At 42.7% G+C, this 22976-nt stretch overlaps 2 protein-coding genes across 3 annotated transcripts in view; both read right to left on the bottom strand.

Moving 5' to 3' along the window:
* The window catches only part of PATL1 (PAT1 homolog 1, processing body mRNA decay factor), a 28928-nt gene extending 20529 nt beyond the window's left edge, over window positions 1–8399 (bottom strand). Inside the window, exons 1-5 of one of the 2 annotated variants that reach the window (XM_047775647.1) lie at window positions 8240–8399; window positions 6175–6286; window positions 1285–1502; window positions 916–996; window positions 173–367 (exon numbers count right to left, since the gene is read on the bottom strand). In XM_047775647.1, the coding sequence (XP_047631603.1) occupies window positions 173–367; window positions 916–996; window positions 1285–1502; window positions 6175–6286; window positions 8240–8254 (621 nt within the window). In that variant the 5' untranslated portion in view covers window positions 8255–8399. The remainder of the gene's footprint in view (window positions 1–172; window positions 368–915; window positions 997–1284; window positions 1503–6174; window positions 6287–8239) is intronic. The other variant, XM_047775648.1, reaches the window with a different exon arrangement.
* A 13212-nt stretch (window positions 8400–21611) lies between these two features.
* Window positions 21612–22550, bottom strand: LOC125124405 (olfactory receptor 10V1-like). Its single transcript, XM_047774519.1, has one exon. The coding sequence runs from the start codon at window positions 22548–22550 to the stop codon at window positions 21612–21614; it is 939 nt and encodes a 312-aa protein (XP_047630475.1).
* Window positions 22551–22976: the final 426 nt, after the last annotated feature.

Here is a 22976-nt window from a genome sequence, read left to right as displayed (position 1 = left end):
GGGCATTGGGGAATGTGTCTCTTACTTGTACTAACTTCTCTAATTGGCTATTTTTCTTTCTAATCTAATGCCTACCCCAAACCTCTGCCCTCCTCCCAGCAGAACCACTCTCCCAAATAATTTTGCCCAGATTCCCAATATCCTGGGCTGAGTGCCTGTGAATGAGAGGTACCTGTTGGTTGAAGCTGGGTACAGCCATCTGCTTAGGTGGGGTGCCTATGGGGACAGCTCTAACAGGAGGACTCCCAATGATAGGCGAAGTTGACCTCCTTGGTAATGCACGCTCAGAAACGTCCCGATCATCTTCTGGGCCCTGTGGGGGCCTCTGAGGCAAGGCATACTCTAATACAGACACTGTAGGCATTTCCTAATTGAGGAAGTAGTGTTAAAAAAATTAGCTAGCTGAAAATGCTTTAATAGCCTTTACAGATGTCAAATGTCTTGAGAAATTGTTTTTTAAATTTTTATTTAGTTTTATCTCACACCCAGTGAATTTTAGTCTCTAAATGCACAAAGTCATGAATCTACCACCAAAATCAAGATACAGAAGCTTTATCACTTCCCAAACTTCCTTTGCAGTCAACCTCTCCCATGATCCCCAGGCACTGGCAAACACAGATCTGTTCTCTGTCCCTATAGTTCTACCTAAAAATCACGTAAAGTAATTTAAATCACAAGCTATCACATTTGAGTTACAATAGCTCCTTTTTAACCATTTCAAAAGTCATGTGAGCAGTACCATGGATTCTGTGGGAGGGTACAACCAACAGGTACATGTGGGTGCTGGATGAAGTAATCAACCTAAGACTGGCAAAGGATATATACATCTGCACATTGGTCCAGTGAGGAAAGGATAATGACAGGTACCCACACTTAGATACCAGGAATTTTACAAAGAGAGAAAATATTTAATACCTGACCAAGCAGGGGTCCTCGGATTCGCCTCAGAACTTCAGATCCATCCCAGATGCTGGAATTGAGACTTCCTGGTTGAGGCTAAGAAAAAAGAAAAACACAACACACAATGTCTGGAATAGTGTGGGCTCTCTGGGCAACTTACCTGCTTTTGGTGAACAAAGCTCCAGAGCCTCAACTGCTTGAGAATAAGAAACTATAGTGTTTCAGAACATACCTTATTTCCCCATTTCATCTCTAGAGTTGCTATCATCAGGCATTATATTACCAATGTAATTTTCTCTGTATAGTAAATGAAATAGAACAGCAAAGCCCAATACGTTGCTTTAATCACTGGTCTGCTACAGCTCTCAGATCACAGTGACTTACTTGCAACACTGGCCTGGTCTGTACTGCCCTCATGATAGCTGGATCTTCCAGTTCATTTTCAATCACCATCTTACTGAGCCTCTCTGCCAGATTCTCCTCATGGTCACCCAACAAGTCCATCTCATCTCTTTCTCCATTGCCTGTTTGCTCATTAACTGCTGCTGGCAGCTTCTCTTCCAATTCAGCCAGGCGCTCATGTGCTTCCTGCCAGTCATCATCTATAAGGAAATCATAATAAACCGTTCATACTGAAATGAAGAAGCCTCATAAAATTCTTCTGTTAACCCAATGAACAATTCCAACTCCAGAAGGTAGGTGGAAAGTTCTATTATGTGACAAGCATCGTCTAACTGCATGGGATACATCCGTATACACAACAGACGAGGATCCCTGCCCTCCTGCAGCTCTCCTTGAAGCAGAGACAGATAATAGATAATAAAATACTGAATAAATAATTTAGATACTCTGTCATTATAGTTTTTTTGTTTTGGCTGTGTCTGGGGCATGGGGGAGGTCCTGGGCCAGGGACTGAATCTATGCCACAGCAGTGACAATGCCGGATCTTTAACCTGCTGTGCCACAGGAGAACTATATATATATATTAGAAGATGACAGGCTGCAAGAATATGGGAGAAGAGAGGCAGACTGAAAACTTTAAACAGGATGGTCAGAGGTTGTCTCTTTGAGAAGGTGACATCTGAGCAAAGATTGAAGTATAAGACAGCCATGTGGATATCTAGGAGAAGAGTGTCTCAGGCAAAGGGACAGTCAGTAAAAAGACCTTAGGATGAGAGACTGACAATTCTGAGAAGCAGCAAGGACTGTTTTTGACTGGAATGAACAAGGGTGGAGAGTAGAAGAAAAATGAGGTCAAAGGCAGGGAGCTCCTTCAGGACCTCTAGAGCCACTGTGAAACGGGGGCCACTGGAAGTTTGGATGTGGCTTGACTTTTTGAAAGAATCACTGTGGCTGCTGTGTTGAAAACAGATTTGGGGGGAAGGGTGCAGCACTGTTGGAGCAGGGAGGCCTGTTAGGAGGCTACTACAAGTGTGCTGGGGAAAAGGTGAGGGTAACTTGGACCAGAGTCAGTTCCTCTTCATCTGAACTGTCTCTATTTTTACACATACCATATAGTCTGCGGCACTGACACTAGCTTGTTTTCTTGGTTTTATGCTGACACAGTAGTATTTTTGAGTCTAGCCAGAGCATAGATGAAAGTCTTCAAAATTCTTTCAGCCTCTCTAGAACTAGACCTTTTTTTTTTTTTTTTTGCTAGGGGTCACATCGGTGCTGCAGCCACCAGCCTACACTACAGCCACAGCAACTTGGGATCCAAGCCACGTCTGCGACCTATACCACAGCTCACGGCAACGCTGGATCCTTTAAGTCACTGAGAGAGGCCAGGGATAGAACCCGCATCCTTATGGATATTACTCAGGTCCCTTACCACTGAGTCACAATGGGAACTCCCTAGAACCAGACTTTTATCCCACCACTTCTCTCATTCCAGGGCTCCTCATCCTTACCAATCACCATTCCATTCTGCCTCCATCATAAAAGCTCTACTATTTTGCTCCTGTCAGCATTCAAATACAGATACCTTTCCCTCCTCACTGAAGCTTTCCCTAAATAATCTTTTCACTTTAATCCTACCTTTACCTGTTCTAAACATGCACCAAAACCCATGTAATTTTATTATTTTAGTTTTGCTTTCTATGTCCTACAAAATCGAACACAGAAGAACATAAAATTCCCTTTATAACCAACATAGAAACAAAGAATTCTGAAAGTCTCCTTAATGACAATTCTCCCCATACAATTTCTCTATAGACCTCATTTAAAGAAAGGAGAAAGAGGATATGCTAGTGCCTGACCCTGCTCCACTCTGGTCAAAATGATAAAGGGCAGGGAAAAAAATAAGAGAAATGAAGGGAAAGAGATGCCTGTTTTCCTTCAGCCAATTAACCTATATCCTGATGTGGGTTACTGAATTCCTGGTTGCTTTTATAAACTTAAACTTGTGGTAGTTCCCTCAAGTCTGTCTAAGGGATATTTTTAAATAAAAACAAAATGAAAAGGAAGTAGAGGTGATTTAATTTTAGCACAATCTCAGTCCCTAAAGATTTTAGCAGGTATCAATAAAAAGGAAGTAGAGGGAGCTCCCCTGTGGTCTAGTACTTAGGACTTGGGTGCTTGACAGCTGCAGCCCTTCCATGTGGAGGCAGGAGAGTCCTAAAGACTCCACAAAGACTGTTTAAAATAACTGGTGGTCTACAGTGATTGTATTTATGGTTACTTAATCTCTTTGGCACCTTCCTTCGTTTGCTAAAATGAGGATAATAATAGTATCTAACCCACAAGGCTACTGTAAGGATTAATGATATATGTAAAACATTTAGAATGGTCCTTAGCATAGAATAAGCACCTTGTAAGTGTAAGCTTTTATTTTTAGAGAATCAGTTGAGAATACTGTGGCCCATTTATTGCTCAAAGATGATACAAACATTTTTCCACACAGAAGACAGTGACTGGTTTCTTAAGGAAAGGTGACATCAGAGCATCCGTAGCCAGAGACTTAAAATAACTACCGCACCAACAGGTATTATTCAAGACACTCCTTGAGTTAAAAAAACCATCAAGCCAAAATGTATGTCATAGGTCTGACATTTTACTTCCCGGTTTAAATTCTCTATACCAGCTCTATATCCACCTGTAGAGGTGTATTAAACAAATCACAGGTCGCTAAGAAAGGAATTTTTAGAATTTTCTTTTTATAAAGCTGTATATTATTTATATTAAGATGTTACGAGGAACAAGAGTTTAACTTTACAATTCAAGCATATTATACTCTCAATGGTAAGGGCTCACATGTGGAATTCTTTTTGCCATTATAAACTTTGTTGACCAAGAAGACCTTAATCATCCTTGTGCCTCAGGGTGCAAAATGGGCTAATCAGATGCTACTTCACTGCCTTTACTTTTTACCATCTGTTCTTTTCCTGTGTAACCCCAAGGGCTTTTTCAAGGTGTGTACTTCTCTCTTCCATCATATAAAATATGGTTTTGCACACTTTAAAATTCTTTTAAGGCAATACTTCCCCTATCCTGCGAGAAATATAAACTCAGAAAAACAACAAGAATAACAACAGACTGTCCACAACACCCTAGAAATCAGTGAGAAGGTGAAACTATTCCTCTCCTATCCATGTTCAAAAGTGAGGACATTTACTATGCTAACAGTGTATCTTCATTCTTTTTTTTTTTTTTTTGGCCACATCTGTGGTATGCAGAAGTTCCCAGGCCAGGGATTGAACCCGCACCACATCAGCAACCCAAAGAGCTGCAGTGACACCACCAGATCCTTAACCTGCTGCACCACAAGGGAACTTCATAATGTATTTCATTTTAATATAAGCGAATTTGCTAAAAAATGGTAACATTAAGTTCAATATTTTAAGAGAAAAAGTTCCAGATATAAGTACACACTGTTCATAGCTTCTATTGTATTCTATAGGTTTTTACTTAAGTTTCATGTACAATTTGCAATTCACATCAGTTCCCTGCTTTTGTAATTCTAGTCTCCGTCCGCCCCCTTCGCTGTGATCTCCATGGAGAGAGAACAGCATCTTAGATCACGTCGTCTTCTTGGACGATCTCATCCCCAAACTATGGCTGAAATCCAAAAGGTCTGTGCCCTTGTCCACAGAGCCTAGCTTTCTAACTTAAAGGCTTCTCTAGCTGCTCCCAATAGCAGCAGTTTTAGTTCTCCATTGAATTTTGTAAACCCTGATTGAAGAGAGTATACTTTTTCATTTTCGCCAGTTCACTCAACTCATTCTAAGCTTTAATAAATTTAAGCTGTTTATTTCACTGAAAAACCAGTAACCAATACATTTTTAAGACCCTTTATTTGTTTTGGATATTCAACATTTTAGGATTACCCACGACTGATAAATTTCCTCCTCTTATTACTTAACTTTGAATATCTGTTGCTTAGATAGAAGTGCAAAGAAATCCCACATTCACACATCCCAACATAAATGAAGTCGTTGCTGCTTTTCAACACCATTAGTCAAAGCGGAGATATTTGCATTGATTCTTATCTTTTCTTCTTTCCAAAGTACAATTTCATTTTAACTTATTAGCAACTTACTTGCTCTAGGATCTCTAATTCTCAAACTTTATCATACAAGCTTGCTCCCTGAATCTCCCATTTCAGTAATTATAAGCCTGTGGCCTCTAGCTGACTTTGGTTTTTTAGTTTTTTGATCTCTTCCAGCTCCTAGAATATTTATCTATACCCAGGGCTGAGAAAATTTCATTTGTGCACAACACCTTTCTAACTCACAAAGACCTTTTACCACCAAATTCCTGGAATAAAATATGTAATTAAATATACTTACTATAGGACAAGAGCAGGGTCAGGCCATATAAAATTTTTCAAACATACATATATGAATCTTAGTTTTCTCCTAATGCACTAGTTTTCCTTAAGTTACGTGTTTCATGAAAAAAAAAAACAACCTTCCTTCTCCATCCAGTGTTGCCATGAGCTGTGGTGTGGGTCACAGACATGGCTTGGTTCCTGTGTTGCCATGGTTGTAGCATAGGCTGGCAGCTACAGCTCCGATTCGACCTCTAGCCTGGGAACCTCCATGTGCCACAGGTGCGGTCCTAAAAAGACCAAAAAAAAAAAAAAAAAGTCCTTCTTCTAGGATTATTGTAAGCCTTTATAAAATGTCTACTTGTCTAACCATTTGAATTTCTTATAGTGTCAACTTAGAACGATAGATCATAAAGCTGGAAAAGATAAGGCTTAGAAAACACCAGATTTTCTAAGTGAGGCAAAAAGAGGACCAGAGGAAGACAAAAGTACTTAATATCGCTTACCAACTGCACCTGACCCAAATGTATCATCATTGAATTGATCAATCTCTTCATCTTCCTCTCCCAGCCCCTGAAATGCATCTTCATCTTCATCCAGAGGACAATCCTCCAAAGACTTTAAGAGAGAGAGAGAGACTGACTGGTAATTTGTGAAGTTCACAAACTCACTTAAAAAATGTTCTAAAAATGTTCTTACCTTCCCAATCAACACAATAGCTTCATTATGACTTTTTGTACAGATGGCATTTTTTTCCATCCCCCAATTTTCCCGACATTGGAAGATTTGCAAATCGTTTCTTTCAGCTTCTCTTTCCTATTCCTTATTTCATTTAACCTCTTCCCCCAAATTTCCATTTCTCTTTTCAGCAAGAATCTAATAATAGCATTTCCTCATGCAACCAAGAAATTAGGCCTGTAACTTCCTTTCCATCACTGGTTACAATAATGACAAATGAAAGCAAACACTTTACATTTTGCTAGAGTTTTACATCTATTTTTCAATGAAATTCTTATCTTCCCCATATTCATGTCATCTTTTCAACCCTTTTATTATTCCCTTTTGAAGCTTTCTCATCATTTTTCCTCTTCCTTCTTTCTACAGGCCCAAAACTGGTGATAAAACAGAAAGCTAAGATTTCAATCACAATTAAGTAAACTCTTGAAAGGCCGGGATGTGGCAAGTTTAAGTTCTGTCTCAACTCTGACAAGTGATATCAACTTGGGCAAATCACAGCCGTTCTGATGAATTCATTCAATACCTCCTGAGCACCTACTGTGTCTCAGCCTGTATTAAGGCTCTAAGCCACAATCTCTTAGGTGGTAATAGAAGGACACCACCACCTGCCTCAGCAAGTAGTAAGGATCAAAGGAGAAAAAGATTGAGGCAAACATTGTGCATTGTTAAACAATGCTAGATATCACCATAACAACTTGGGTATGTTCTACTTTAAACACTCCCCTCCCCCCCATTTCATTTATTTTTCCAAGTTTTCTTTTCTTTGCGGAACTTTGCCCCACCACATCTCAGCATGTCTCTCCATGTTTACATATAGTCAGTTTGACCTCGAGCCATTCCCATCAAATAGCAAGAATACACGCCCCCAATTTTCAAATACTCAGAATCAGAATTCCACACTCTCCGGCAGGCACATTTGTGATAACACCTTGCCGGCTATTTCTCAGCTAGGCTGTTCCCAAAAGAAACGTTAGGCCAAAGGGCCATCTTAGGTCCTTCCAAACTTAGACAAAGCAAGCATGTGCAACTGCATCCACATCAGAGGCAACTTCCAGAGCATTCCCAAATCACAAAGATCTACTTCACCGAATCACTGCTTTTTAGGTTGGAAAGGGATCGTCTAGAACCACCCTTTCTACAAATCCAGAAACTCTGTCTAGTGATTAGCAGTCGCTAAAGGTCATCCAGAAACTCAGTGGTAGCGTCATAACTCTGTTGCTGTATTCCAGGGACCATCACGAACCCCCCGTTTCCCTCCATTCGCCCAGAAAAGAACTTCTGCTGGACACGCCCCTTCCCCACTCGGAGCCCTCTTCAGTAAACAGTCTTCCGCCCCAGTCAAAGGGCAAGTGCAGGCCCGGGTGACCTGATGGTTGCCTGCGAGTAAGGGGCTATGTGTAATTAATGTGAGATGATAGTTCTGGGTCTTAGGCGGGAAACGCGTCCCTGGGCTTTCCCCTGTGGCTCTTCCTTAAGGCTCTTCCTTAAGTGCCACCGGGTGGGTGCAAGGCTCTCAATGCCGAGCCCCACCGGGGGTGGGGTGGGGTGGGGGGTGGTTGGTTACCGCACTTAACGGGCCCTCCCCACCCCCAAACAGAGGTCAACTCTCCTCAGTAGCAACTGATAGGACAGTCCCGCCCCCACGAAGCCAGCTCACAGCCCTCGGACTAAACCCGCGACCCCAGAGCCCCCACACTCTGCTCGGTCCTGCCGGCCCCTCCGCCCCGCTTTTCCCCCCCAGGGGCGCGGACCGACGCGCTGAGCGTGAGAGAAACAGAGAGGGGGGCGCGTGCCGGCGGGAGGGAGGGGTCACTTCCGGTCGCAACAGCTCACCTCGTAGCGGAACATTCTTGGGGAGGGGGGGGAGGGAGCGGGGAGGGGAATGGGGGAGGGAGGGAAGAAGCGCTGACTCCCCGGGCTCCTCCGCGCGCGGGTCCTCCACCGGCTCGCGACCCCTGGCCGCCGCCGTACGCCGGAGCGTGCGTGGGAACGTGCGCAGGCGCGCCTCGGGGAGGGCGGCCGCCCCGCTCCGCGCCCGGCGGCGGCGGCTGCGCGGGGACAGATTTGGCGTCCCGCTTCCTAGTCTCGGCGGCGGGAAGGAGGTCCCGTGGCGAGAGACTGCGCACGCGCCACCCGTCGGGGGCTTCCTCGCGATCCGAACCTGTAGCTCCGCCCCCGGCTTCTCTGCGCCCGCCCGACGCTGAGGTTCGAGTCACGAGTTTTCCGTCACCAACGGGGCGGAGAAAAGCCTTGTGATTGTCACAGGATATGGCTTTGGAGAGTCCCAGGCTTAGCCTAGGCTGGGAGAAATGGACATTCCTGGGCACTTTTTCCAGCGTCCAACACCGTCTTCGGGTTGCTTGGCGGTCTTCACGACACACGATAGGCACCGAGTGGAGGGGAAAAAAGTTAAAGTTCAGGTCATCGAAAGGGGCTGAGTTCGTCGCCACTTTCAGCGGCACGTCACCCGCTGAGTCAACAGCAGGTCAGGGCTGTGATTTATGTGTCTCAGAGATGAAGGCTTTTTTTCCTTTTTTCTTTAAACCGAAGGCTTATTAGGGAGGTTCAACCAGGGAGGTATTTTTAGGGCTCAGGCACATCAAGCATGTGGAGTGAGGGAGCCAAAAAAGGCAGCACAGTCGTGGGCAGCAAGGTCATCGAGGCTGAGTGCGCCGTAGGGTGACACCACCTCCTTAGAGGATCAGGACCAGAAAAGCATTTGTCCAGGTGCTTTGGCATCCTGTTTTCAGAAGTCTCTTTGGAGAACTGTTATCTCCGCTAGCCGAACGCACTCTTTCCCCTTGAAGACTAAACTTGGGCTACGAAGTTTAGTCCTTGCACCACGAATTCTTGTGCCGTTTCGCAACTCCTTTCTCCGGTGTCTTAAAGTGCAGCCTCGCCTGGGAGTGGCATAGAGTAAATTCCTTACGTGGTAGTATGACCAGATTAATCAGAGCCTGAGTAGTGGAAACTTGGATTTGGAAATAGAAGTTCTGGGTGGGAATCAGTGCTTTGCCACTGGGCCGTCAGATTTGGGGCAAGTTACCTAAACGTGTCTGAGCCTTAATTTCTTTGGAAAACGGGATTAATGATACCTGCCTCACAAAGTAGTGGTTCAATGGCATGATGATTCCAGTAGTACTTCTACTGATGGTTGAAGTCTGCCTTATGCCAATCCGGTGAGGTAGGTGGTATTATTTTCTCCATAGATGAGGAATTTGAGGATTAGAGATGTTAAGCAGTTTATCCTAAACCACTCAATGGCAAGCGGCCACCAGGTCTCTCATTCCAGAAACCCAGCCTCTTAATCATTGTGACAGTTTAACAAAAGAGGATATTTACATGGGACAGACCTAAATGTTAAAGTGGAGCAGGCTGGGGATAAGATGATAACTTTTAAGCACGCATAGAACACTACAAAAGTTCATGTATTAGGTAGGGGCACTTCTTAACAGTGACCAGAGAATTGGTGCCATATAGACCAAAGGTTGGGAAAGTGTGACCCACAGCCAAATCTGCTTAGCTGCCTTTTTTTTTAAAAGTAAAGTTTTGTGGGAAGACGGCCATCGTCATTTATTTACATATTGTCTTTAGTTGCTTTGGGGCAACAAAGGCATAATTGAATACTTTCAATGGAGGCTATTTGGCTAGCAAAGCCTGAAATATTTACTCTGGCCCTTTACAGAAAGAGTTTGCTGATTCCTGATGTTGCAGATTAAGTTTTCTGATCATTATGTTAGAAATCAGAAATTTTTTTTTTTTTTTGGCTGCACTGGTGGCAAATGAAGTTCCCGGGCCAGGGATCAAATCCAAGCCACAGGTGTGACCTTTGCTACAGCTGTGGCAACGCCAGATCTTTAACTGGATCTGCACCGGGCAGGGAATGGAAATTGTGCCTCAGCAGCGATTGGAGCCACCTCAAATACAACACTGGATACTTAACCTACTGTGCCACAATGAGAACTCCAGACATCAGAACATTTTAAAAAACTCCACACTTCTGATTAATGGACTGCTTGAGAAAACATAATGGAAAGTAGATAAACTTATTAACGTATAAAGACTTGAGATACAGCTAAAGCAGTTTATATGAGAGAATAGGAAAGCCTGAATATAAATGAACTATAGGATGATCTCAAAGAAAGGATAAATAAGGAAATAGTAAAGAGCAGAAATGAAAGAAACAAAACAAGATAGAGATGGTCGATAAAATTATGTTTTTCTCATGCAACAGCTGTCTTTGAGGGAGATGAATGAGGGCCACTTTAGGCAAATGTATTTTCTTGAGCTGTGTAATAGGCCCATTATTAAGATGGAGAGGGTAAAAATTCTTTCCACAAGTAATTCTTTCGAAATAAGATATGAGGCCTTTGGAGAGTGTCTCTTGAGTGAGTGGAAGAAAAGTCTCTCCTGCACACCAGCTAGGTGGAAAAGGCGATTGACAGTTGAGAGGGGACATCAATTAGCATCGCTATCATGCTTTCTCTGGCGTTGCCATCCTTTTCCAAAGGTTGTAAAAAAAATCCACTGCGGTATTTACAGATTCTATACATTCTATTTCTTAGATCATGGTAAAGGAACAAAATGTACTTTCTTGTGAGCCTAGTTTCAGATGATGTATTAATTTTCATCAAGTAATGTACAACAAGTGTTATACAACAGCTTCACCAGGAGGGCTTGTTAAAATAGACTCCTGGGAGTTCCCCTTGTGGCTCTTTGTTAAGGACCTAATGCTGTCTCAGTTTCACTCTGGGTTAGGGCTGTGGCATTGCTGCAAGCTGCAGCATGGATCAAAGACGAGGCTCGTATCTGGTGTGGCCATGGCTGTGGTGTGGGCATGTAGCTGCAAGCTCTGATTCGACCCCTAGCCCGAGAACATCCATGTGCCACAGGTGCTGCCATAAACAAGAAAGAAAAACAAAAACCAGACTCCTGGGCCACCCCACTCCCCAGATTTTCTGATTCAGCAGGTCTGCAGTGGGACCTAAAAACTGCATTTATACGAAGTTCCCAGGTGATGCTGATGCTGTTGGTTCTAGGACTAGGCTTTGAGAAAGGCTGCTTTTAAACATTGTCCTCGGGTGCTTGCAAAGGGTTATAGAGAGGTGGGAAAAAGAGTGGTGGGCTGCCCAGAGGGTCATTTCTCATGTAGTCTACAAGGTTGTGACAAATGTCCTAGAAAGTTACAGGGAGGAACCCTTGGTGCAGCAGATTTTAGGACAAAAGGATTAGCAATATAATAGAAATTAAAATATAATGCAAAACTTGTAAACAAGGCCACAGAGTCTTTGTCCTCCCTGAAAAGGTGTTTTCTGTTTCCACCATTCCTTGAATCTGGCCTGGACTGTGATAGACCCGTGGAGTGCTGGGGAGGCGATGCAATGTCAGCTGTGTCTAGTCTTTAAGAAGACTGACAATGTAAGTCCATGCTTAGATGCCCACTTGTCTTGCTGAAGCGGTCACATGAAAAGGCCTTGGCACTACATGGAGAGGGAGACGGGGTCCAGCTGGATCCAGTTTACCAGCCACACAAGTCATGTGGATGAAGCTGTCTTGGGCTCTCCAGACCAGTTCAGCTACCAGCTGAATATCATCGAGTCACCCCATTCAGCACCACATGGAGCAAATACTCCCTCAGCTGAGCCTTTCCCAAAAACCTGATCCATAAAGCTGTGGTGTTAAAATAAAATGACTGTGGTTTTAAACCACAAAATTTTGGAGTAGTTTGTTACTCATTAATAGGTAACCAGAAGTCTGTGTAGAAAAATTATGCAAAACTTGGAAATCAGGAAAAAGGGTTTTGTGTGCCCTTTCTGTGATGTAATAAGAGCACTGTCTAACAAGCCTACTTGAGAATCATTTGAAGTTCTAGAAGAGGTGACCTTATTTGACTTAGTATTTACCAGTAGTGAGTTACTAGACTCAACAAAGTTAGATGTTACTTGGTAGAAGATTGCTAAATTACAGATTATTTCCGGTTGAGATGATTTCATTTTGACAGTAAGGGTAACCCCAAAGGGGACAGTTTTATTGCCGTGCCGGCTAGTAACTGGCATTATATATAACATTTGAGTTTTATTCCAGCATTCTTTTTTTCCTGTTGGTTATAGTTCAGTTTCTTGTATTCTCTTTTGAACCACCTACCCTGCTGCTCATTCTCTCATGAATGCGATAAATATGCGACACGTGCTCATGTTGGTTCACAAACTGGGCCCTGTAGGTGGAGGGCAAGGAGAGATCAAGGAAAAGCAGTCACTCCAGATGGGTAGGTGGAGGAAGCAGCTCAATGCAGGAGCATTTACATATGAAGCTTGTCTTGGGCAGCTGCAAGACAAGTAGATTTCAACCTTCCAGAACCTTAAAATCTGCATAGAGGCCTTAGCAGGGTCCGCTCACATATACCTGTATACCATCCAGCTGGTGTCAACAACACCTTACTCTCTTGTCCTTGAAAACAGCTCCCACTGTGGGAATGGTGGGCAGAGCATACCTTCCAAGGTCCAGAGAGGGGGTGAGGAGTGTCTGTTTGCCAAGTTCCAGCTCACAGGTCAACGGTGATCATGTCCTTTTAATGACCGCCTCCAATAGTTCATGATATGTATATTATATATATATATATTTTTTTTTTTTTAGTGCCACTCCTGAGGCATATGGAGGTTCCCAGGCTAGGGATGGAATTAGAGCTGCAGCTGCTGGCCTACGCCACAGAAATATGGAATCCAAGCCATGTCTACAAGCTACACCACAGCTCATGGCAACGCTGGATCCTTAACCCACTGAGTGAGGCCAGGGATTGAACCTGCCACCTCATGGATACTAGTCAGGTTTGTTATCACTGAGCCGTGACAGGAACTCCCAGCTCATATATATTTGAGAGTCTGATGTAAGAAGTTGAGAATCTGTTATGTAAAATGTCTGAAGCAGGACCTGGGTAGCTTATTGGGTATGAGTTAAGTGCTGAATTGTAGTATCTTAGTAAATTGTAGTTTATTATTGCTCCTGTAACAAGTTATCACAAACTTAGTGGGTTAAAATGACACACATTTATTCTCTTCTAGTTCTATAGGTCACAATCTAAAATAGGTTATAGAACTGTATTCCTTCTGGAAACGCTAGGAGAGAATTTGTCTTCTTACTTTTTTTAGTTTCTAGAGGATGCTTACATTCCTTGGCTTATGGCCTCATCCTCCATCTTCAAAGCCAACACCATAGCATTTTCCAAACTCACTCTCCCTCTCCTTCTGTGGTCACATTTCTCTCTCCCACCCTTCTTTCTCCCTCTTATAAATAGTCTGTGATAACAGTGGATGCAACTGCATAATCCAGGATGATCTCCTCATCTCAGGATCCTTAGTCTCATCTGCAGTATCCCTTTTACCATATAAAGTAACATATTCCCAGAGTTCCTGTTGTGGCTCAGTGGGTTGCAAACCTGACTAGTAACCATGAGGATGCAGGTTTGATCCCTGGCCTCACTCCTTAGGTTAAGGATCTGGTGTAGGTCACAGATGCGGCTCAGATCCTCTGTGGCTACGGCAAAAGCGGGCAGCTGCAGATCTGATTGACCCCCTAGCCTGGGAACTTCCACATGCCACAGGTGTGGCCCTAAAAAGCAAAAAAACCCAAAAAACAAAACAAAACAAAACAAAAAAACCCCAAACCAGAAAAAAACAAGGTAACATATTCCCAGGTTCTGGGGGGTTAGGACATGGGGAACTGTCAGTAGCTGGTGCTAAGGAAATGGAGAAGTGAGGACAAAAACGTGTTGGGAGCATGTGTGACTGGGTCACTTTGCTGTACGGTAGAAAATTGACAGAACACTGTAAACCAGCTATGATGGAAATAATAAAAATCATTTAAAAGAAAAAAAAAAAACAGTGTTGGGAGTGAGGGAGGAAATCCTTGAAAGCTTAATCAGCTCCTGCTGCCTAACTTCCTGTCTGGTGGTATGTGTGAACCAAGTAGCTTTTGGTAGTGTAAAGAGAAAACATTTTATTTTATTTATTTTTAAAAATCTTTTCTAGGGCTGCACCGAGGCATATGGAGGTTCCCAGGCTAGGGGTCTAGTTGGAGCTACAGTTGCTGGCCTACACCACAGCCACAGCAACGCCGTATCCTTAACCCACTGAGCGAGGCCAGGGATCGAACCGGCAACCTCGTGTTTCCTAGTCGGATTCATTAACCACTGCCACAATGGGAACTCCAGAAAACATTTTAAAGTTTAAGTAATTGTTTTGTATACTATTTAAAGATTTAAAAAAGAGATTTCATTAGGTGAATCTATCAAGGATCCTTAAAAGGAGAATCAAGAAATAAGAGAACATGCACACCCACCCTTCTTCTTGGATCTCAGAAGGGGCAGCTCGGTGCTGACCTGCCATGACAGTGAGATCAGATTGTAGGGACACCTCTCCTGTATCAGTATGTGATTGGCTGTCACTTAGAGGGGAGGAAATAGGATGGTTTGTTGGGGCGGATCATGGCATTGGAAGACAAAAGTAGAAAGCCAGATTTGTTGCACATTTTTCTGTTACTGAACTGGTAAGAGAAGAGGGAGCTTAACTTTCCCTTGCCTGTGGCATTGCTCCCATTATTTCCTTTTGACTCTGAGCATCACAGAGCAGGGGTGGAGCATTGGGAACTAGTCGCTTCATCATTTACACAGTTCAGGAAAGGCATGATGATTCTCTCCTTTGAGGGCTCTTCCCATTGAGAATGAGTGATTGAGAGCAGAAACTTTTTTTTTTGGCCTGGTCCACAGTGTGTGGAAGTCCCTGGGCCAAGAGCAGTGACCTGAGCACAGCAGTGACAATGCCTGCAACACCTGCTGTAGCCCTTAATAGTAATTGTTCAAGGAGTCCCCTGGTTCCCAGCAGGTTAAGGATCTAGTGTTGTCACTGCTGGGGCTCTGGTTACTGCTGTGACACGGGTTCAATCCCTGGCCCAGGAATTTCTATAGTTTTGAGTTCTTTTAATTATAAACTGATATATAGAGAAAAGAATAGGAAAAGAACTCTACATACTGGTTCATAGGAAATGTCTTTATGCACTGTACCTTGTATATCCAGGTCTTCTTCAAGTCTCCTTAGTATCTCTTTACCTTGATTTCTTGTGATTCCTATAGAATCATCAAAATAGGGTTGGATGACAGCATCCCGTTTAAAATAATCGTGGCGCAGCAGAAACAAATCTGACTAGGAACCATGAGGTTGCGAGTTTGATCCCTGGCCTCGCTCAGTGGGTTAAGGATCCAGTGTTGCTGTGAGCTGTGGTGGAGGTCGAAAATGTGGCTTAGATCTGGCGTTGCTGTGGCTCTGGCGTAGGCCAGCAGCTACACCTCCGATTAGACCCCTAGCCTGGGAACCTCCACGTGCCACTGGTGTGGCCCTAAAAAAGGACGAAAGGCAAAAAAATAAAATAAAAATAAAAAGAAATGTTGCCCGTTTTACTGGCTTAAAGGCTAGCACTGCCTCAGTGGTTGGTGGCTGGAATCATCTGATGTTTCACTTACGATCTGGCAGTTGGTGCTAGCTGACGGCTGGCAGCCAGTGGGGTTTTCAGCCAGAGCACTTACATGTGGGCTTTGTATGTGGTTTCTTACTTTCTTCACAACTGTGGTGGCTGTGTTCCAAAAGAAAGGTCCCAGAAGTGTTAGTTGGAGGTGTATCCCTTTTATGACCTACCCTGGACATGAAGCATCACATCTGCTCTAGTTATACAGCCACCTAGATTCAAGGGGAAGAAAGATGGACTCCACCTCTGGATGGGAAGAGTGTCCACATCATAATGTGGAGAGAGCACGTGGGAAGGGATGTCTCAGTGAGGTCATTTCTGGAAAATACCATCTATCACAAGTTCAAGGCATAGGAGATAAGGCTTTTTGGTTAAGACAGGCTTAGAAACCTCTGGAAACAAAAGTCAAATCTCACAAGGTAAATATTTTTCTCCTCTTAGGAAGTCACTACTGCCACCAGGGCCACTACCATGTAATTATTATAACATCGTGTGAGGGTAGGATAGAATTTTGGAGCTTATTTAATCTCTAGCAAGGACATGCCCTGCTTTCCATGGTGAAGTGTAGTCAAAGTGCACATAAAATCCCCCTAAAATTCAATTTACTAATGACTGCTGTGCTCACTCCAATCACTTGCAAGACAATGGGGCTGTGTTCACTAACATTTATTAGTTTTCTACTGCTGCATAACAATTACCCTCAAATGTAGCAGCTTATAACTAAAATCATTTATTATCTCACAAAGCTCATGAGGGTCAGGGGTCTGGGAGTAGCTTAGCTGGGTGGTTCTGGCTCAGAATGTGTCAAGTGGTTGCAGTCAAAGTGTTGGCTGGGGCTCCCCCCTGAAGGCTTGATTGAGGCTGGAGGATCTGGGGCCAAGATGGTTCATTTACATGGCTGTTGGCATCAGTTCCTCCCTGGCTGTTCATAGGACGCCTCGGTTCCTTGCCATGTGGATGTCTCTATGCCGCTTTCTGATTGTCCTCAGGACGTGACAGCTCCCAGAATGAGCAGTCTGAGCCACAACTTCTTTTATGAACCAATCTCAGAAGTCATAAGTTACCCCTTCTGTTACATTCTTTTTGCTAGAAGTTACTAAGTACAGCCTATACTCAAAGGGAAGGGGATCAGCTCCACTTTGTAAAGGGAGGTATATCAAAGAATATGCGGACAATTTTTTTTTTTTTTTTGGCCACACTTGCAGCGTGCAGAAGTCCTCATGCAAGGATCGAACCCACACCACAGCCGTGACCCAAATCACAGCAGTGACAATGCCAGACCCTTAACCCACTGTACCACTAGGTAGCTCCAGTGGGCAAATTTCAAAACCACTACAGCCAATGAGATGGCAAACTTCAGATCTTTTAAACATGGCAAATTTCTGGAAAGATAAAACAGTTTCTAATGTTATGATGAAAATGATTATAAAATACCAGTGATGCAAATAAGGTGATATTGGTGTAGGAATAAACAGATGGATTTATGGAACAATAAATAGCCAAGAACTTAGCATAAATATGTTTTTAGTATGTGATAAAGATGACATCTCAATTCAGTAGGTAAAGGAAACATGATCTATGCTGAAGCAACTGGCTACTTATTTTGGGAGAAAAGTTAATGTCTGATAGCACAGGTTAAAACAGAATAAATACACAGCACACAACGGAATGATAAATAAGTTCCACATGCAATTTTTTTTTCCTTTTTAGGGCCATACCTGTGGCACATGGAAGTCTCTGAGCTAGGGGTCGAATCAGAGCTGCAACTGCTGGCCTCTGCCACAGCCACAGTAATGGCAGATCTGAGTCACATCTGCAACTTACACCACAGCTCACAGCACCGTCAGAGCCATAACCCACTGAGCAAGGCCAGGGATCAAACCCACATCCTCAGGGTTCTTTACCTCTGAGCCATTATGGGAACTCCTCCATGTGAAATTTTAAACATTAAGCAGCAAGAACAACATAAGAGTGAGCATTTGTATGATTTCAGAATGACTTCAGGATTTATTTACTGTAAAAATTGAAAAGTTACGAAGCACAAATTTGAACACAATTCCATAATAACAACATATATATGTATACATATATAGATATAAAATCATTAACAAAATTTTAAAATATTTCCCACACATATTATAAACTGTAGACATTTTACACAAAGACTTAAATCTTAAAACTCTTTAAGCATCTTAGAAAAACTCATGAAATTTAAATGGCTATACAAAGATCAATTTAATTAATATTGTAAAATATAAATAGTTGCTATTTTAAAACCATCAAATTTACAAGTAATAAGAAAAAGAGACAATTTCTAAAGAAAAGGAAGGAAACCATCCCAGGGTTAATCACAAAATTATAGGACCAATACTTTGGTAAATAATTTGTGGAAATGCAAATTAGTGGTCTTGCTGGACTGCAGTTTGGTGACATGTAAGTAGGGGATAAAATATTTTAACCTTAAAGAAGTAATCAGAGTTGCAATAAATTGTATACAAGGATGTTTATCATAGTGATACTTAGAATAGTGAAAAATTGGTAGCCATCTAATTGCCAGTGAGAATAAATGGATATGTTATGACAACCATGTTTTAGAAGGCTACTTCAGCATGGTAGATGTCTGTGTTGCAAGTTAGAGAATGAAGCAGGGTATAGAAACTCATAATAGACATAACGTATAAACTATGCAGATATTATCTGAGGTTCATTTTAAAAGAAATGATTTTTTACTTTTTTCTACTTTTATATGCTTTCCAGCTTTTCTAAAATAGATATCACTATGTTTAAAAATGGAAAAATGTTATTTTATCTATTTATTTGTCTTTTTGGAGCCACAGCCACGGCACATGGAGGCTCCCAGGCTAGGAGTCGAATTGGAGCTGTAGCCACTGGCCTACGCCAGAGCCACAGCAATGCCAGATCTGAGCTGCGTCTGTGACCTACACCACCTCACGGCAACACTGGATCCTTAACCCACTGAGTGAGGCCAAGGATCGAACTTTGTCCTCATGGATACTAGTCAGATCTGTTTCCACTGAGCCGCAATGGGAACTCCAGAAAAATGTTATTTTAAAAATAGCACCATTATCAAGACATTGGCAAGAATGGGGAAAAGAAGGTTTCATACCAGTTCTGCCAAAAAAAATCTTGAATTTTACTCCTTTCTTGAAATTTCCCATTTGTAATGAGAAGAAAGTGAAGATATTGTTTCTAATATTGAAGTATCACCAATTACACTTTTAAAAATGGCAATACAGGAGTTCCTGTTGTGGCGCAGTGGTTAAGGAATCCAACTAGGAACCATGAGGTTGCGGGTTTGATCCCTGGACTTGCTCAGTGGGTTAAGGACCTGGCGTTGCCGTGAGCTGTGGTGAAGGTTGCAGACACGGCTCAGATCCTGCATTGCTGTGGTGGCTCTAGCGTAGGCCGGTGGCTACAGCTCCGATTAGACCCCTAGCCTGGGAACCTCCACATGCCGCGGGAGCGGCCCTAGAAGAGGCAAAAAGACTAAAAAAAAAAAAAATGGCAACACATACCAGATATTTATGTGTTAAATTTTTACAACTTCCCAACACTGTTTAGCTTCCCAATAAACATTTTCCAAGACTCAGCCAATAGAAAGGAGAAAAATAAGAGTTTATGAGTGGACATACAGATGGCCAGCAGGCACATGAAAAGATACTCAATATTGCTAATATTAGAGAAATGCAAATCAAAACTACAATGATGGGCTACCTCATACCAGTCAGAATGGCCATCATTAAAAAACCTACAAATAATTAATGCTGGAGAGGGTGTGGAGAAAAAGGAATCCTCCTACACTGTTGGTGGGAATGTAAATTGGTGCAGCCACTATGCAGAACAGTAGGGAGTTCCTTAAAGAAAAACTAAAAATAGAGTTAGCATGTGATTCTGCAATCCCACTCCTGGGCATATATCTGGAGAAAACTAATTTGAAAAGATACATGCACCTCAATTGTTCATATGATGTTTACAAATAGCCAAGACAAGGAAACAATCCAAATGTCCATTGACAGATTAAGATATAGTACATATATGCAGTGGAATATTACTTATCCATAAAAAATAAAATAATGCCATTTGCAGCAACATAGATGTACCTAGAGATAATCATATTAAGTGAAGTAAGTCAGAGAGAGAAAGACAAATATCATATGATACCACTAATATGTGGAATCTAAAAAAATGATACAAATGAATTTAGTTACAAAACAAAGGTAGACTCACATACATAGAAAACAAATATATGTTACTAAAGGGAGTAGTGGGGCATGGGGGGAAACAAATTAGGAGTGTAGGATCAACACACTACTAATAAATAAAATAGGTAGACAACAAGGGCCTACTATGGCACAGGGAAGTATACTCAATGTTGTGTAATGACCTATAATGGAAAAGAATCTGAAAAAAATATATAAAATATATAAATATATATGTATCTGAATCACTGATGTATGAAACTAACACAACATTGTAAATTAATTATACTTCAATTTTAAAATTGAAATCCAAGCTATGTATGTGTGGTGATGGATGTTAACTAGATTTATTGTTAGGATCATTTTGCAGTGTATACAAACATCTAATTATTATGTTGTATTCTCGAAATACTACAATGTATGCCAATTATTACTCAATTAAAAAAAAATTCAAGGCCAAAAAAAAAAATTCCCAAAAGAGAGATTATGAATGGAAACAAAGAATCATTAGTGCACAAATCATTGGTGCTCTTAGTAGGAATCTCTCAGTTACTTTACAAATAGTTTTGTTTTGTTTTGTCTTTTTGCCTTTTCTGGGCTGGTCCCGTGGCATATGGACGTTCCAGGGGTCGAATTGGAGCCAGAGCCACAGCAACGTGGAATCCGAGCCGAATCTGCAACCTACACCACAACTCACAGCAGCGCTGGATCCCCAACCCACTGAGCAAGGTCAGGGATCAAACCCGGAACCTCATGGTTCCTAGTCGGATTTGTTAACCACTGAGCCACGACAGGCACTCCTACAAATAGTTATCGAATACCCAGTATATACTAATCTCTGTAAAGCACTGTGGGGAGATAACAAAGAAACAGGAATGTTTTTTGCCATCACTTGAATGGATGCATTAATTTAATAAATATGTTTTGAGTGTCTAGTTAAGATAGGCACCGTTTTAGGCACTGGGGATAAATCAGTGTGCCAAACAGAAATACCTGCCCATCGAGAGTTTACTCTCTCTTATTTTTATTGATTTATTTATTTGGTCTTTTTAGGGCTGCAATTGCAGCATGTGGAAGTTCCCAGGCTAGGGGATGAATTGCAGCTGTAGCTGCCAGCCTATGCCCCAGCCACAGCAATGAGGGATCTGAGGTGTGTCTGCGACCTACGCCTTAGTTCATGAAGAGGCTGGATCCTTCCTTCACCCACGGAACAAGGCCAGGCATCAAACCCGAGTCCTCATGGAGCCTTGTCCAGTTCTGCTACCGCTGAGCCCTAACGGGAACTCCCAACTTTCTCTGGTTTTAAATGATAATATCTTATTTTCAGGGACTTCGCTGTATGTGGGAGCTAGATATAGGTTCTATTTCCTAGTAGTAAAGGAAAGTAAATGGTAAATCCAAATGCCCAAGTTTATCATTTTTGTAGGAGTTATTTCCTGCCATTTCCATGAGCCCAGAAACTCCCACATTTCCTAGTTCAGTAAATGTCTCTTCATTACCTTATTTAATGCATCTTTCAGCTCTTGGTTTCTCATGCTGTAGATCAAGGGATTCAAGACAGGGGTGACAAAGGTGTAGACAACGGACACCACGCGGCCCATTTCTGGGTTGTAGCTGGAGCTGGGGCGTAGGTAGATGAGGCTACAGCAGCCGTACTGGAGGAGAACCACAGTCAGGTGAGAAGAGCAGGTGGAGAAGGCCTTGCGCCGTCCCTCCGTGGAGCGGATTTTCAGGATGGCGGCCACGATGAAGATGTACGAGACGGAGATCAGAGAGAAGGGGATGGTAAGGACGATGACGCTAACGATGAAGATCATGGCTTCTGGCGTTCGAGTATCTCCGAACGCTAGCCGCAAGATCGGGAGTACATCACAGTAGAAGTGAGGGATTCTGTTGTGGGCGCAAAACGGCAGATGGAAAATAAGAACGGTCAGTTGTAGGGCTAGAATGAAACCAAGGACCAGGGCTCCCACAGCCAGCTGGGCGCACAGCTGCCATCTCATGATGAGACTGTAGCGCAGGGGATCCCTGATGGCTACAAACCGATCATAAGCCATGATCCCCAGGAGGATACAGTCAGCACTGCCCAGAAGGACAAAGAAGAACATCTGTGCGCCACAGCCGGTGACAGAGATGGGTATTCTCCCCATGGTCAGGAGGTTGACCAAAGCCAGGGGGGCAACAGTGGAAGAGTAGAAGATCTCCAGAGCCGCCAAATTGGCCAGAAAGAAATACATGGGCGTGTGGAGCGAACGCTCAGCCCAGACAGTGAGAAAGATCGTGGCATTACCAATGAGACTTCCAACATACATGAGCAGGAAAGCCACAAAAATCAGCATTTGTATCTCCAGAATGGGTGAAAATGGGTGAAAGTAGAACTGGATCTCTTTGGTTCGGTTTTCGTTCCCCATGAAAGAGGCACATTGGCTTTTCTAGAACAAAAGAAAGAAACATACTAGGAAAGTGCTGCTTTAGGAGGAAGCTGATGATACTATTTTAGCATCTAATGAGTGCTGTTTAGCATTTAATGATTTTGAAGATGAGTTTATGTTGGGCAGGCCACTCTCTGTTCTTGCCTGTATTCATCCGCTCACATTTTCAGGACAGTTGGCTGAGGTTAACTCTAAAGTCTATCACTATAAGTAAGTCAGAAAAAGAAAGGCATATGATACCACTTATATGTGGAATCTAAAGTATGGCACAAATGAACCTAAATACAGAACAGAAATAGACTCATGGACAAGGAGAACAGACTTGTGGTTGCCAAGGGGAGGGGAAGGTAGTGGGAGGGACGGGCAGTTTGGGGTTGTTAGATGCAAACTATTACATTTAGATGG

This window comes from Phacochoerus africanus, chromosome 4 (genome assembly GCF_016906955.1).
Source record: "Phacochoerus africanus isolate WHEZ1 chromosome 4, ROS_Pafr_v1, whole genome shotgun sequence".
In the NCBI taxonomy this organism is placed as follows: Eukaryota; Metazoa; Chordata; class Mammalia; order Artiodactyla; family Suidae; genus Phacochoerus; species Phacochoerus africanus.
The sequence above is the reverse complement of the archived record's forward strand: the minus strand, read 5'-3'. Positions and strand labels throughout refer to the sequence as shown.